The sequence below is a fragment of the Nomascus leucogenys genome, chromosome 12 (genome assembly GCF_006542625.1).
Source record: "Nomascus leucogenys isolate Asia chromosome 12, Asia_NLE_v1, whole genome shotgun sequence".
NCBI classification, from domain to species: Eukaryota; Metazoa; Chordata; class Mammalia; order Primates; family Hylobatidae; genus Nomascus; species Nomascus leucogenys.
In genome coordinates, this window is record NC_044392.1 from 103,551,784 (window position 1) to 103,569,703 (window position 17,920).

General features: G+C 33.7%; 1 protein-coding gene across 1 annotated transcript in view; it reads left to right on the plus strand.

The window, feature by feature from the left end:
* Positions 1–17,920, plus strand: part of LRRC40 (leucine rich repeat containing 40) — a 59,617-nt gene that overhangs the window by 15,935 nt on the left and 25,762 nt on the right. The window contains exons 2-9 of the mRNA XM_003260185.4: positions 319–500; positions 2,428–2,501; positions 4,824–4,953; positions 8,565–8,688; positions 10,775–10,917; positions 13,784–13,956; positions 16,070–16,157; positions 16,269–16,314. Of these exons, the coding sequence (XP_003260233.1) occupies positions 319–500; positions 2,428–2,501; positions 4,824–4,953; positions 8,565–8,688; positions 10,775–10,917; positions 13,784–13,956; positions 16,070–16,157; positions 16,269–16,314 (960 nt within the window). The remainder of the gene's footprint in view (positions 1–318; positions 501–2,427; positions 2,502–4,823; positions 4,954–8,564; positions 8,689–10,774; positions 10,918–13,783; positions 13,957–16,069; positions 16,158–16,268; positions 16,315–17,920) is intronic.

Below are 17,920 nucleotides of genomic sequence, written 5' to 3' on the forward strand. Positions count from 1 at the left end.
GGTCTTTGTCTTACATATTTACCACAATGTTCTGTGCAGTGTATGTGCTATTCAGTATATGTAAACCTAGTAAATATAGTTGAATGAAGGTTAAAGTGAGAGCTAATGTGTAGAGGACATATTATTGATATATAGCCTTTTTAAATAAAATCAACTTCCACTCTAGTTACATTTATTGCTATTTAACTTATTTTTTTTTTTAGAAAATGTTTTTCAGTAGATAAATGGAATGGGTATTATAAAAGCATGTCACTTAGTATCTAGTTCTTGTTTTCATCTTTTTTTTTTTTTTTCCTGGTGTGGTGCTGATGGAACTAGTGCCGCAGTGTGTCTGGAGAATAAATGTGGATATCCCTGAGGAAGCTAATCAGAATCTTTCGTTTGGTGCTACTGAAAGATGGTGGGAGCAGACAGATTTGACCAAACTAATAATATCAAACAATAAACTTCAGTCACTTACAGATGACCTACGACTCTTGCCTGCACTGACTGTTCTTGATGTAAGTTGACTGACTATAAATATGGATTATTAACTGAAGAGACTCTAAAGCTAAATTTAGGCTTTGATAGCAGAAAACCTTTCATGTTGAGTTGGTAATGCAAGGACAGATAGTAAATTATCATGCTAGGCATAGCATAATGGTTAAAAGTGCAGGATCAGAACACCAAGTTTCTAATTCTGACTTCTGCTACTAAATGGCTGTGTGACCTGGGGAGAGTTACCTCTCTGTGCCTTAGTCTCTACATCTATAAACCAAGACTGATACTACTACCTATTTAAACATTTTGTTTGTAGAATTAAATAAGTTAATGAATACAAACAGAATCAATATTCAACAAGTGGTTATTTCTGCTCATCTTTTTTTTCTTATTACTATTTTACACAGGCAAAATAGTGGCGTGATTATGGGTCACTGCAGCCTTGAACTTATGGGCTTCAGCAATTCTCCTGCCTCAGTCTCCCAAGTAGCTGGGACTATAGGTGCATGCCACCACACCCGGCCATTTTTTTGTGTGTGTGTAGAAATGAGGGTCTCACTATGTTTCCCAGACTGGTCTTGAACTCCTGTCCTCAAACTCTCCTCCTGCCTCAGCCTCCCAAGTGCTGGGATTACAGGCATGAGCTACCGCGCCTGGCCTATTGTTACTATTTTTATCATTATTATTCTAGATAGTAAAGCAAGTCTATATGTATATATATATTACTTGCCTTCAACCTCATTGAGTTAAATTATTGAACTTAAATTTTTTGTGTTTTTATTCAGGGATTCTTTTTAGTCCTTTGTTGCCATGTCCTGTGGTAAAATGAAGCATAAGTAGTATATTTCAGAATCTGCAGGCTTCACAATCTGGTATACTTTACTTATCAACATAAAAAATCCTCCAATTCATGTGTTGAAAAGTAGAATCTAAACAGATCAATTTTTAGGGAACTTTTTATTCATTTGTAAAATGAATGGGTTGGCTTACTCTAAGGTTCTTTCTACCTTAAAAACTGTGATTCTGTGAGAACATGAGAAAAGTCCCTTTCTCTTTTCTCATATAATTTTTGTATATATTGACATAAATCTTATCATCAGAGAGCTGTTTTTAGTTTCTAACCCCCTCATCTCTTCTTTGAAATTGAAACTCTGATGAGTTGAAATTTTTCTTAGTATAATATTTAAAGTGGATGACTTAACACTTCATGACTTCTCGTCTCTTCTCTCTCCTCTCCTCTCCTCTCCTCTCCTCTCCTCTCCTCTCCTCTCTCCTCTCCTCTTCTCTCCTCTTCTCTCTCCTCTCCTCTTCTCTCTCCTCTCCTCTCCTCTCCTCTCCTCTCCTCTCCTCTCCTCTCCTCTCCTCTCCTCTCCTCTCTCTCCTCTCTCCTCTCCTCTCTCTCTTCTCTCCTCTCTCCTCTCTCCTCTCTCCTCTCCTCTTTTCCATTTTTTGAGACAGGGTCTCACTCTGTAGCCCAGGCTGGAATGCAGTGGCACAATCTGGGCTCACTGCAGCCTTGACCTCCTAGGCTCAAGCGATCTTCCCACCTCAGCCTCCTGAGTAGATGAGGCTACAGGTGTGCGCCACTACACCTGACTAATTAGAATTTTTTTTTTTTTGTAGAGACAGGGTCTCACTAATTTGCCTTGGCTAGTCTCAAACTGGGTACAAGCAATTTGCCTTCTTTGGCCTCACAAAGTGCTGGGATTACAGGTGTGAGCCACTGCTCCTGGCCTTACTTGATGATTTCTGAACAGCCGTTTGGTCATCTTCAAACTGTTCTACATACAGAACAAGTATGTTGAACAGTAGTTCAGTAGTTCAACTTGTTGCCATTGAATTTGAGGAACAGGAGATTACTGACTAATAGTTTTGTACATTGGCAAAGCTTATATATTGTTAATGATAAGACTAAGAATATTGACTTTGTCTTTTAAAAACTTGTAGATACATGATAATCAGCTGACATCCCTTCCTTCTGCTATAAGAGAGCTAGAAAATCTTCAGAAACTTAATGTCAGGTAAAAATTAAGCTTATTTACTTCTATTATTGCCCTTATAATGGTTTAAATATAATATTCTTTAAATTTCCTCAACATTAAAAAATATCTTTGAATTATCTCAGAAAGTAGTTAAAGCAGAATAAGAATTTTAAGTTTTTTAAAGCTTTAATTCTTAGTTTGTATGTTTTTTCTTTGTTTTAGCATTAACCCATCATTTCTGATTTTACAAAATGCAAGGCTAGTTGATTTTTTTTAAATGCTTAAATTTTTTTTTTATAAAACAATTCTTAGTGGTTTGTTATTGTAGTAAACCTCTTTGTTGATGTCTTGACTTTTAAGTTACCTTGATATTCTAAAAATATCTAAACAATAAGGAAGAAATGTAAAACAATTCTTTCATAAATGAAATACTTCATAGTTTTTATTAGTAGTCGTTTTTGAACTTCTCCAAGGACTCCTGGGGTTCTACGGATATATTTTTGTAACTGTCATGGACATACTGGTACATGGGATGTTCAGTGGCAAAGATTGTAGCTAACTCTGTTTGCTTTCTGATACATATCCAGACTTTTAAGAAAGAATAACTTTGCCTTATGTTTGTTATATACATATAGGCTATGGGAAAGGAGATTTAAAGAGGTCTTATTTTGGAGTAGAAATAAATGGTTTAAGAACTTAAAGCATAGTTTGAAAAACTGTGGCTTATAAAATAGATACGGTTACAGATCTATGTAACGTAGTATAGTCAAATTTGTTTTCTGGAGATAAGCTAACTGGTTCGAGGGAAAATAGTCCCTCCCAGTAACACTCCTCATTTGGTGGAAAACATAAAATTACCATTGGCCAGTGAAAATATATATACATAAAAAGGTGCTAATTATTTAGAACTCCATCAGAGTGTCTTCCCCTTACAAGTCAAAGGCATAGACGTGGCCTGTAAAGACAAGAGTGGGGATTGTTGAGAGGAAGAGAGGAAGCAGTAAGTGTTGAGTGACATGGCTTAAGCTTTAGGTTCTATACTTAAGAGTATGTAGGTGTGTTCTCAGTGAAGAAGTTTAAAAAATTAGCTAAGAAAAGGAGATGGAGGAAATCTATAGCTAAAATTATATCTCTGCCCAGTTAGATCCCTATCAAGTGTGCAAAGATTTCAGCTAGGTAACCAATAACAGTAACCGACTTAACAATATTATTGGTTCTTGTTTTAGAAGACATCTTTTGACTTTTTTTGTCCCAACTAGTTTTATTTTACTGTAATTTAGGGTTATTGTAAGCACCTTATATTTCCCATTTTCCCCCTGTTATTTGTTAAGTAACTGTATATGGCATGAAAATAGCATGGAATTCATAAGTGAATATTTAAGTTGTGATAAACCTGGGAACTAGTTGAGTCATCTCTTAATTATCACGGAGTGTATCATCCTCCATGATTTGGAACTTCTAAACCATTACACTGAATATCTCTACAGAAGGGCTTAACTGAAAAGACCAAGTATGAAGAAGAGTGGAATTGCATATTACATTCAACTTGACATCCTAGGTCCTCAAACAGAAATAGCTATTTTTGCCTTAAAACCGAACATATAAGATGTAACTCCATTGTGGTATATGTGTGCATATAGTTTTGTCAAAATTCTGAAAGTCAGTTATAGTATGTATTAGTCCATTTTCATGCTGCTGATAAAGACATACCCGAGACTGGGAAGAAAAAGAGGTTTAATTGGACTTACAGTTCCACATGGCTGGGGATGCCTGAGAATCATGGTGGGAGGCAAAAGGCACTTCTTACATGGCGCAGCAGGAGAAAAATGAGGAAGATGCAAAATTGGAAACCCCTGATAAAACCATCAGAACTCATGAGACTTATTCACTACCACTAGAACAGTATGGGAGAAACCGTTCCCATGATTCGTACTATCTCGCACCGGGTCCCTCCCACAACATGTGGGAATTATGGGAGTACAATTCAAGATGAAATTTGTGTGGGGACACAACCAAAGCATATCACAGTATAACAAATTAAGAGTCTAGTATGTCCTATCACATTGCATGTCAAATCAAGAGTTGATTATAAGCATGCAATCAAAACATCACAAATTATTTATGTTTGGCTAAAAGCCTTTATTTCTTTGTTATTTTTCTTTGAAACCCCAATGTGGTTACTTTAGATTACTGTTATTTTAATGAGTACATATTTTTGGATATGAATTTTGATAAGTACTTAAAGTTAGTAACTGTATTTGATTTCATGAGTCCAGTGTCATTGGTTAGCAAGAAATGTCTTTGATAAATATTTATTGTATTGTCACTAAATTATTCATCATTTATTTTATCAACCAATAGCCATAACAAACTGAAAATACTCCCTGAAGAAATTACAAACCTAAGAAACCTGAAGTGCCTGTATCTCCAGCATAATGAATTAACCTGCATATCAGAGGGATTTGAACAACTTTCCAATTTAGAAGATTTAGTAAGTTATGATTTTCCAATTTTTGTCTAATTTGGGGCTGGTGGGATTTTTCATCAGGCTGAGAAATTAGATATGTGAGTGAAACTGTGGGAACATGGACAGCTGATTTTGTGATTAGATTATCAGAAATGTGCATTTCAATAAGATAGCTAAATTTGTCATTGTAAATTTGGTTTTCCTGTATTATGAAATCAACTTTAAGTTTTAATTTAGGAAGAGTTTGGGAAAGGTGCAGTGAAGATTACTTTGTTATTCAGAGGCTTTACAGCGTAGCAGAATAGAGGAAAGTTGTCTTTAGCATATACCAATTCTCTTTTCTGTGCCCATTTCCATATCCTTCTTTATATTACCTGTGGCCCTTCTGCCTTCCAAATGTCCAGGTAATTCATTGAAGGTCTGTCTTCTCTACTTTTCAAAATGGCCACACTTCCTGGCAAAATTTTAATTCTATTGTTTTACTTATCTTAAATAGAGATAACTATAAAGCAATACAAATATTATTTTAGTCATATTATTATTATTATTTTATTTTTGGGGGGACAGGGTCTTACCCTGTCACCCAGACTGGAGGGCAGTGGCGCGATCTCGCTCACTGCAACCTCCACCTCCCAGGTTCAAGTGATTCTCCTGCCTCAGCCTCCCAAGTAGCTGGGATTACAGGCATGCACCACTACTGCCCGGCTAATTTTTGTATTTTTAGTAGAGACGGGGTTTCACCATGTTGGCCGGACTGGTCTTGAACTCCTGACCTCAAATGATCCACCTGCCTCAGCCTCCAAAAGTTCTGGCATTACAGGTATGAGCCACCACTGCTGGCCTAGTTGTATTATTAGGAATAATAAAAACAGTAGACATTTATCTTTGAGCATTACATATGGCAAGGTAGGCAGTTTCATCCCTTAATACAATAAGAAAGTAAAGCTGATAAAAAGGAAATTCGGAGCTGGGTGTGGTAGTTCGTGCCTGTAATTCCATCACTTTGGGAAGCCAAGGTGGGTGGATTTTTTGAGCCCAGGAGTTCGAGACCAGCCTGGAAAACAGGGCAAAAACCCTGTCTCTACAAAGAATACAAAAATTATCCAGGTGTGGTGGCACGTGCCTATAAGTCTCAGCTACTCAGGAGGCTGAGGCAGGGAAGTTGCCTGACTCAGAGAGGTTGGTTGAGGCTTTAGTGAGCCGTGATTGAGCCACTGCACTCCAGCATGGGTGACAGGAGACCCTGTCTCAGAGAGAGAGGAAAGAAGAAGAAAGAGAGAGAAAGGAAGAAAGAAAGAGACAGAGAAAAGACAATTTGTCAAAAGTAACACAACTAATAAGTAACAAAATTAGAATTTGAGTATAAGTCAATTTGACTCCAAAGTGTATTTGTCTTTTTTTTTTTTCCATTTTACCACCAAAGGAATAAGATTCCACTGTAGGCTATACCATCTGAAAGACTTTAGCTATATTAAATCAAAGGTACTAATATATAATATCTACTCCACATAGTTAAGTCATATTGCATTGTTATTCTTTTCCCTTTTACATGTTTTGGAAAACTCCTGTCATTTTAGCTTGCTTTTCATTAAAGGAAGAAATTACTCCTTTTCTATTTTTGCTGTGTGTACATCCTCCTTGATTATTTCCCTCATTTGCTCTAGTGTTTAAAAGTCAAAATATATACTCTTCTCAACCATTCCTTCAATGTCTTCTTGTCTTTCCATATGATCAAATGGGAAATAAGGTTTGGATAGTAAAAGTCATAGGTAGATAAAATGAATGGCAAAGGAGGAAGCCATCAGATTTTCTTATAAAAATTGGTGGTAAAAGGTAGCAGTTGATTTAAAAGAGTCCATTTGGAGTTGAGAGCTGAAAGGAAAAATTTAAAATAAATAAAATTTCTACTATCCACCCACATGTTCCCAGAGACTTATTTGCACAATGAAAGGATGTTTCATTTCAGAATTGTGTTCTACAGAGTCAGTATCAAATAAATAATAAATGTGAGCAACAATATATTAAAACAGATTAAACACCTATAATTTAAGCTAGTAATATTTCTTAAACTTATATAAAAACTGCTTAGCACAATGCAACTAATTAAATATTTGTTACAGGAATGACTTGGCATAAATATGGATTAATTTATATACAGTGTATTTATGTTTTATATCTAACAATTACTAACTGCAGTAATTATTTAACTTTATTAGTAATTTTATGTAGAATTTACAAAGGAGTTTATTAGAATTATTTGGGTTTTTAAAAATGCTTTGACAATTTCTGAATTAAGTTTTTTGTTAGTAACTTTTTATTTTAGGCTTTCTATTTTAGAATAATTTTAGGTTTATAGAAAAGCGAATATAGTAAAAGAGTTCTCATATACCCTACATCCAACTTTCTTTAATGTTAATATTGATATAACCACAGGAACACTCAGATGTTCATATTGGTACAATACTAATTAAACTGCAGACGTTATTTGGATTTTCCCAGTTTTTCCACTAATGTCCTTGTTTTTGTTTCAGAGTCCAATGCAGGATACCACATTGCATTTAGTGTTAGTAACTTTTGATATTACAAAATATTTATTTATTAGCAATCTTTTGATTCTTAGAGTTTTTAGTATTAGAGTTGTAGAATATGTTATGTTGTATGTTGTAGATTATGATAATATATTGTTATAAAATAATTATAACAGTATGTTTTTAAAAAAAAGATTTGATCCAGTATTTTTACCTTTTTCTATCTTCTTGGTTTCTTCAGAGTTACAAAATATTACTGTTAGATTAAATGAATTGTTTAGTGTTAGGTTGTTTAATGTTATATTAAATGAAAATCTTATTCATTGTTGCCATTGACACTACTTAACACTTTGCTGTTATGTAGTGGAGCAATTTACACCTAATTTGAGTGTTATAAAAATTACCTGATTCATAACAACATCTTTTAAAGGGAGTTTCAAAAAAAAGTTCTCTTAAAACTATTTAAAGAAAAAGCAAACATAATCATTTAAAGAAACATTGAGGTATAGCGATTAATTAAGCAATCTTGAGTGAATGAAGAGTAGAGGGTAGACTTCTGGTACCAGTCAGATCTGACTTTCTGAGGTCAGCAGAAGAACCAACAGAAAATATTTTTTTTTCCTCAAAAATGTGAATGGCCATTTTTTTCGGCTTCATTTTTCCTTTTCTCAGGAATTTTTCTTTCTTGCAAAGATGTTTTTCATTTCACATGACAGTTTATTAATAATACGCCTAATTCTTCTTAGGCACTTAATAAATACTTGATGAATACGTGAATTTTTGCATGAAAATATGATGCATAATATGGCATGACTTAGTTTTAACAGAATCCATTATGTGAAATATTTTTGAAGTTAGAATTCATTTATATCCTGTCTACTACCATTGATGAACATATAGTGAGTGGGCCTGCAAATATTGAAAAAGAATTTTGAAATGAATGATGATGTGTGAAATTTTCAGTGAATGAGGGTTACACAACTTGTCACATCTTAAGTAGTCTCTTTTATGTTGTAATTCCTTCAAAAATTTGAAATCCTTTTTAGGGCATTATTTATTTATTTTTTTACTTGTTTATTCATTTATTTTGTCTTTCTCTTTTTAAAGGATCTTTCAAACAATCATCTTACAACTGTTCCTGCTAGTTTTTCTTCTCTGTCCAGTCTGGTGCGACTCAATCTTTCTAGTAATGAACTGAAGAGTTTGCCAGCAGAAATAAATAGAATGAAAAGTAAATATTTTCTATTTTACATAATACATAAATTTGAAGTTGGTGCAACTTACATTTAGAAAGTAATTTTTAATATAGTTACAGAGAACTAAAGTAGTAGATTTTTATAGTGATAAATGCAAACAATAGCAACTAGTCAGATTTCCTCCAGACCATTATTATGTATCAACTGTCTAAAGAAATACCATCATAAAGATACTTAGGCATATGAAAAAGAAGAAAATATGATTATTAGTTGTAGTAGGATTATATACCTAAGCTATACTGTCTTTCGTTCATTCATTCAACATTCATAAAGAAGTTAGTCTCCTCTTACTGGTGAATCTACCTATGATATGTGGTTGTATTATAGCTGTAGCCTCCTCATGGTCCCTAAGTAATAATGTTGAGAAATAAGTCTTGTTTTGTCTGAGGTCCCAGGTTGTCAATCTTTTTTAAAAAAACCAAAATGTCAAAATTTATTGGTTTTATTAAAGTTTGCCATCAAACCATAATATCTGAAGTATTGTAGAACTAACATTAAGGGATTAAAAAAGTCAAGGTACATTTTAGTACCTTTTAAATTAATATACTTCATTATAAAATTAAGACTCTAAAATCATTAGTGATTTTTTTGTTTGTTTGTTTAAAGAAACTGTTATTACCAGGCACTGTGGCATGTGCCTGTAGTCCCAGTTACCCAGCTGGCTGAGGCAGGAGGATCACTTGAGCCCAGGGAGTTCTGGGCTGTAGTGCACTGTGCCAATCGGGTATCCACATAAGTTCAGCATCATCATGGTGACCTCCCACAGTGGGGGACCAGCAGGTTGCCTAAGGAGGGCTGAACCAACCCAGGTCAGAAACAGAGCAGGTCAAAACTCCCATCTGATTCATAGTGGGATTGCCCCTTTGAATATCCACTACACTCAAGCCTGGGCAACATGGTGAGACCTCTTCTCTCTCTCTAAAAAAATAAAATAAAATAAATTAATTTAAAAAATGGTTATTTTGTTACTATTTCTTGGTTGATGGTTAGCCTTTTTTTTTTTTTTTTTTTTTTTTTTGGATCATTTGTAAGCCTTCTTCAATTTAAAAAACCTCCCTTTTGTGGAGCAAGTCATAGAAATGATTGCCTGCATTCAGTTGCAGATAGTTTTGAGGTAAATTTCTAAAATTGTGTTGTTTTGCTTTAGATTAATAGTTATTTGTTGTTTAAAATTGGAGTTTTAAAATGAGTTAAATCTGCCCTAAATCAAATTGACATTTTAGGGGAGTCTTTACCTGGGATACCAATAGTTAAGATTTTGCTGTATTTGTCATTTTTTTCAACAGGGTTATTATAAAGAGCAGCTAAATGTAAAATTATCTAGAGCGAAGATATAAGCAGCATGGACTTTTTTCGTAAATTGAGTGGAAATATCTTGAGAGATAGGAACATATAGATAAATCAACTGAAAAATACATTTGAGTTTATAGTAATTTTTCTAATATCCAATGTTTTTAATGACGAGATGCTTTCTGTTTCTCAGCCATGACAATGATACTTTTAAGCTGTTACACAGAGTACATTTAGTTGTACTTTAACAGAGTACCAGAACTTTATTTTTAAATGTGTTACAGAAATGACCGGGACTGTTGTTAAATTGCCCAGGCTGGGGTGCAATGAGGTGATCGTAACTCAATGCAGCCTCTATCTCATCTCCCAGGCTCAAGCATTCTTCCTGCCTCGCCCTCCCAAGTAGCTGGGACTACAGGCATGCACCAACATGCCCAGCTAATTTTTTTTAAATTTTTAGTAGAGATGATGTTTCACTATATGTTGCCCAGGCTGGTCTTGAACTCCAGAACTCAAGTGATCCGCCCACCTTGGGCCTCCCAAAGTGCTGGCATTACAGCACAACTGGCCTAAATAATAATTTTTATGTTACTATTTCTCTTTAATTATAATTAAATGTAGAAAAATTTACATTCGTGTTTGAATATTCTTGATTATATGGCACAGGTTCATAAGTCCTCATAGCTATTTCTTACACATTCTTTAAAGTTGTATACGATTAGAAACTAATTTTTTTCTCTATTTTTGTTTTTTACCAAATATATATTACAGGGTTGAAGCATTTGGATTGTAATTCAAATCTCTTGGAAACTATACCTCCTGAATTGGCTGGCATGGAATCACTAGAATTGCTTTATTTGCGGAGGAATAAGTTACGTTTTCTACCAGAATTTCCTTCTTGTAGTCTATTGAAGGTACTAGTCAATTATTAAATAACTATATTTTCCAAAAGCTAATTATTAAAATGCATTTTTAAAGGAGCTAATCTTGTTTTACGTTGGGAGTGTGTATTAGTTATAAGTACTGTGTTCTTCCTATGTTAATACTTTTCAGAATTTTAATATGATTACTTACATTAGTGGTATTTTTAGTAATACATTTTTTAAAAGAAATAATTTAAAAAATAGAGATTTGTCCATTTCATCTGACAAGTAGTTCATAACTGGAGAAGTAGTAGATAAAGAGGCTAAAATTGTAAGTTAGGAGACCTGGAATACCAACCAGGATTATGTACCTAATTCTATAAAGTGCCACCTCTCACCTTTACCTAATCATAATCAAGTATGTTTGAAATGAATTACATTCTTTTGGCTTTAAGTATGTAGAATTAATGCTGTCTTCTAAATATGCCATGATTTGCCTTTTTTTATATATACCTTTAAGCTCTACTGTTAAAAGAGTTTATTTTAAACAGAACGATGACATATAAAATGAACTGAACAAGTTTTCCTTTAATAAGAATAATTTTCCATCTGATAATTATAGTTTCTATTAATGGCAAATCAGTATATAAAATAATCACTAATGAAAATGTTAAATAACAAACTGATGACAGTTGATCCTTGAACAATGCAAAGGTTATGGGCATTGACCCCCACGGACTTGAAAATCTGTGTCTAGCTTTTGACTCCCCAAAAACTTAACTAGTAGTAGTCTCCTGTTGACCAGAAGCCTTACCAATAACGTAAACAATTGATTAACATATAATTTGTATGCCATATGTATTACGTACTATGTTCTTACAATAAAGTAAGCTAGAGAAAAGAATCTTATTAAGAAAGTCATAAGGAAGAGAAAATGTGTTTACTATTAATTAAATGGAAGTCAGTCATCGTAAAGGTCTTCATCTTCATTGTCCTCATGTTGAGTAGGCTGAGGAGGAGGAAGAGAAGGGGTTGGTCTTGCTGTCTCAGAGATGGCAGAGGTGGAAGGAAATCCACATGGAAGTGGACCTGTGCAGTTCAAGCCTAAAACCCATTGTCATTCAAGGATCAACTGTGTTTATAGTAGCATGCTGTATTGATATCGTAAGTTTATATCATCTGCTTACAAGATGAATCATCTGTCTGAAATGGTGAGCAACATAAATCTGTGGTATATGTCAAGCAATTCGACTTTTCTTGTAATGTCATGACTTTTCTCTGCTTCTTGGGAGAACTTGCAGCATCACTAGTGGCACTTCATATTAGTCCCATGATGTTATTTGAAATTTATGGTTTTGCACTAAACACTATGAGAAACACATGAGAACTGCAAGAGATCATTTTTTACTGTGACACGCAATTTACTGGAGAGGTGAACTGCTCACCTGGAAATGATTAGCTTCATACAGGTTTTAAGTGGATACTCACAACATAGGCTTGCCACAGTACCAACAAGAAGTGGCAACAAAATTATTATAGTGGTACAGTATGTACTACAGTTAATTTTATGTAGTTATGATTTTTCTTTTTTTGAGGCAGAGTCTTTGATTTATTTATTTTTTTTGAGGCAGAGTCTCACTCTGTCATTCAGGCTGGAGTGCAGTGGTGCAATCTCAGCTCACTGCAACCTCTGCCTCACGAGTTCAAGTGATTCTCCTGCCTCAGCCTCCCGAATAGCTGGGATTACAGGTGCCCACCACCACGCCCAGCTAATTTCTGTATTTTTAATAGAGATGGGGTTTCGTCATGTTGGCCAGGCTGGTCTCCAACTCCTGACCTCAGGTGATCCGCCTGTCTCGGCCTCCCAGAGTGCTGGGATTATAGGCGTGAGCCACCGTGCCTGGCCTAGCTTTATGTAGTTATGACTGCATCTTCACATTTGTTTACATTTCTCTGTAAGTTGTATGTAAGTTTTGATAAATTTTAACTTTTTATAATAGATTTGTATATATTTTATAGTAGTCAGTGATAAACTAGTATCTACATATATTAAATGCATTCATGACATATGTAACTTTTTTTATTTTTAAAATTTTTTAGGCTACACAGTTGGTTTGCAAGTGTTTTCAAATTGTCACAAATCTCCAAATAAAATTTCAATATGTCTTCTGAAAAAAATTTATATAAAAGTGGACCCTCACAGTTTAAACCCTTGTTGTTCAAGGACCAACTGCATAATATAAATAACTTTTTAAAAAACTGATATTACTTTGTTTTGCAAGTAGTTTTTGGATTTATATTTTTATTATTTAAATGTAACTACTAAATAATTATGTCTACTTTGGTGTTTTTTGTTTGTTTGTTTTTTTTGAGATGGATTCTTGGTCTGTCATCCAGGCTAGAGTGCAATGGTGTGATCTGTGCCCACTGCAACCTCCGCCTCCTGGGTTCAAGTGATTCTCCTGCCTCAGCCTCCTGAGTAGCTGGGACTACAGGCACGCACCACCACGCCTATCTAATTTTTTGTATTTTTAGCAGAGACGGGGTTTCACCATGTTGGCCAGGCTGGTCTCAAACTCCTGAACTTGTGATCTGCCTGCCTCAGCCTCCCAAAGAGCTGGGATTACAGGCGTGAGCCACTGCACCCAGCCTACTTTGGTTTTATAAACTTGATGTTTCTGCCACATTCAACCTTTAGTTATTTTTAAATTGCCAAAAAATTTTCTCACTTGCCATTCTTCTTTAGCTGAAAGATAGCCTAAATATAATTGAAAATTTAAACATCTTGATATTTATAAAGTTACATTTTTTCTATGTTTTTCAATCACTTGAAATTAAGAGTACCTACAATTTTATTTTCATTATCTACTATAAAATTGAATACAGAGACACACATAACTCATCTTTGATTTTGTAGGAATTGCATGTAGGTGAAAACCAGATTGAAATGCTAGAGGCAGAACATCTTAAACATCTGAATTCAATTCTTGTGCTAGACCTGAGGGATAACAAGTTAAAATCTGTTCCAGATGAAATTATACTACTACAGTCCTTGGAAAGGCTTGACCTAAGCAACAATGATATTAGTAGGTAAGTTTAAATATCAAATGAATAGAAATTGTGTTTGTATTTGGTTATAATTCATAACTTGAAATATTTGTTAAAAAACCAAGAGGTTCCTTTTTTCTAAATTGAATTCACTAAATATTGATTGAGCAGTAATTATGTACAGATAAAGAAAGATTAATTAGGTTTTGTCTTTAACAGCAAGCTTGATATGATAATAGAAGCAGACATATTTATGACTTACTCTAACTAGGTTATCATTAGTATTATTATTATTACTCTTACTAGAGTAAAATTTAGTTCTAGTTACCCCCTAGAACTAAATTCTAAGAACACTGGAATGTATTTACTTTAAAAGCATTGCCATAGCACTGTTTCCCAAATATGGGTACGTATTAGAATCATTTGAGAAACATTAAGAAAAAAAAAATACAGATTCTGGGACACTAATTAATCAATCTCTGATGACGGGACCCTAGAATTTTTGTTCTTTGTTTTCTTTAAAACAGTTCCTAGAATTTGATGCTTCTGGTCTTCCAACCAGCAATTAATTGGGAACCACCATATAGTAAGATAAACTCTAGACTTTTTAGCCCGACATTCAAGGGTGTCTTAACAATCAGACTTAATTCATCATTTGTCATCTTTTGCTCATACAGGTGTCTTGCTCCCTGACTACATTGAGCTATAAATATACCAACCCTTTCTTTGTTTTATTCCTTTACCGTAGGATGCTTTTTTTTTTTTTTTTTTTTTTTTGCCTGATAGTATTTGATTTTTCACTTTAAGCCCAAATCCGGTTTTTGCTACTCCCTTCTCCCCCTTAAAGCCCCACCAGTGTCTATATTTCTACTCTCATAGCAACATGACTTGTTTAGCATTTGTCTTATTATATATGCTTTTTATATCATATTCATTTGTTAATATGTAACTTATATACAGTAAAATTTACCAATCAAGCATACAACTTGATGATTTTTGGCAAAGGTATATATTTGTGTAACCATAATCACAGCCATGTATCTCCCTGAAAAGTTTCCTCATACCTTTTGCAGTCAATTCCCTTTCCATACCCCAACCCCTGGCAACCACTGATGTGCTATGTTACTATAGTTTTGTCCTTTTTAGAGTGTCACATAAATGGAATTACATAGAATGTAGTTTTTGTGTCTGGCTTCTTTCATGTAACATAAAGTTTTTGTGATTCATTCATGTGGTTGTATGTATCAGTAGTTTTATTTTTATTGCTGAGTGTTATTCTGTTGTACAGAGATAGATATACTACAGTTCACGTGTCTTTTCAGTAGTTGATGGACATTTGAGTTGTTTTTGATTTTTTGCTATTGTAAACATCTGTGTGCAAGTTTCTGTGTGGACATTATTTTCGTTTCTCCTGAATAAACGTGTAGCAGTGTGTTTGCTTAGTTGTATGGTGACCATATGTTTAAACGACTCCACTTTCGAAAGTGACTGTACTATTTTATATTCCCACCAGCATTGTAAGATAATACTTATTATGTTTTAGTTAGCTGTATGTGTTTTTTTTCCTTTGTTTAACTGAGGACTTGAGAACAAGAATCTTGATATCACTATACCAGTGCCCAATATTTTGTAGATGCTTAATAGATTTTATTGATATTGAATTTTTATGTATAAATGGTTGTTAAAATGTGCCAGAGATGAAGATGACTTTCTTTATTGAGTGGAAACATGAACTGGACATTCAAAAATTATCTTTTTCTATTTGTCATCTTTTTTCAATTAGAATTTTGTTTCCTTGCTCTAAGTGCAAAATCAAAACATTTAGTATCAGTGAGGATGTCTATCTTGAATCACTGATTCATTCAAATTTATGTTTAACATTTACTTTTTTAGCAAATGTTATAATTTAACAAATGTTTTATAGCTCACATTTTTTTAAATTAATCTCAACATGACAATTTTGAAAACAAATCTGATTTTTCTTTTATATGTTTAGCATTTATCTTGAAAGGAAATGTTTTAGGTCTGCATTACTTGGCCTTTCTTTGAGACTATTCTGTGATATGTTGTTTGCCATATCATGTTTTATAGTTAACTATGGTTGGAGTATACTTATATTTGATGCTTTCCCTGAAATCAATTTAATCTTTTATAGTCTTCCCTATTCATTGGGGAACCTTCATTTGAAATTTTTGGCATTAGAAGGAAATCCTTTGAGAACAATTCGAAGAGAAATTATAAATGTAAGTATATTTGGAATTCAGCTCTTTGTTAAATTGAAATTCAGACATATATGTTGATTTATAAAACTGCAAGACATGTCTTGGTGAATGTCTTTGTCTCCACCCTTCTAGAAAGGAACACAAGAAGTCCTAAAATATCTACGAAGCAAGATCAAAGGTACTTTAAAATGTTCTCTTATATTTTGAAGGATTCATAAAAAGTAGTGAAGAATTAATAGTACATAAATTTAAATGTCTTTTGGGTATACATATTTGGAAGTAATAGATCCTGGCATGTATGGCTTTAATTCTAAATCCATATAGTCTGTAAGTATGCTCAGGTTATAAAAATATCTTTAAACTCACAATAATAATGTTCTATCTGTAATCCATTTGAATTGTGTTAAGTCTGCCAATTAGAAAATTTAACAAAAAAGATTCAGTAAGCACTTAGTACTTCAACTTTGAAAAAGGACTAAAACTTGACTTTCAGGATATATGGGTTCTATTGACTAGAAAGTATATTGACAAGTATTTCATTATCTATTTTTCGTGCACAGCTTTGCTAAACTCTGACAAAATTAAGACAAAACATACTTTTCAGGGTATGTTAATTTAGCAAGAACATGTACCCAAAGTGAAAATAATACAATAAACTTAATTTTTAATAATTCACTAAACATGTCATATACCCAGTTTTTATTTCATGTCTATCATTATAGAATAAACTAAAACATTTTGAAAAAAAATAGTTGTACGAGTCCTTTGCTAAGTAACAAACCACTCCAAAACATAATGGCTAAATGCAGTAGCTGTTAATTTAGCTCACAACTCTGTTGGTTATGCATAGCTTAGCTTAGCAATATGTTGCCAGTCAACATATATTAAATGAGTAAGATAATTGCATAGTTTAGCTATTTTTTCTACTTTATCCTTCAAGTGAATTATTAAAATAATTTTCTAAGACTCTTATTTTCTACCAAGGAAAGTGTTTCCTTCTCCAAATATGCTTTCTCGTCCAGAACAAATTGATTATTCTGTCGTGAATCAGTTAGAGGTCATGTCAGACTGATCAAAATTTTATGAACAGAAAGCCAAGATGAACTTAGTGGAAGTTACAGTTATGTACAAACATTTCTGCTAGACAGCTTCTATCCAAAGATGGGAGAGTGAATCCATGCATATGATTTTATTCTTTCCAGAAACCCCACAAAAAGAAAATTGGTAACGGAAATGTTTTAAAGGTATACTTCCATAAAGATAGGGAGAAGGGGGAAAAATAAAATAATAAACATGTGGACATTGGAAAGTGAGTTGTTTAGTCAGTTTGGGCTACTATAACAAAATATCTTAGACTGTAATTTATAAATAACAGAAATTTATTGCTCATGGTTCTAGAGAACTGTGATCAAAGCACCAGCAGATTTGGTGTCTGGTAAGGACCTGTTTCTCATAGATGGCACCTTCTCCATCCTTTCACATGGCAAAAGGAGGTTAACGAGCCCCCTAAGACTTCTTTTATAAGGGCATTATTCCCATTCATGAGGGTTCTGCCCTCAGTATCTAGTTACTTTACAAAGGCCCTACCTCTTAATACTGTTACCTTGGTGGTTAGATTTCAACATAGGAATTTTGGGGTAACACATACATTTAGGCCGTAGCATAAGTGAACAAATGGTCACTGAGTTAGTAGATCAGAAAGACCTTTTGGCTATTACGGATAATGCTGTAATAAACATTCATGTATAGGTTTCAGTGTGAATGTATGTTTTCATTTCTCTTGG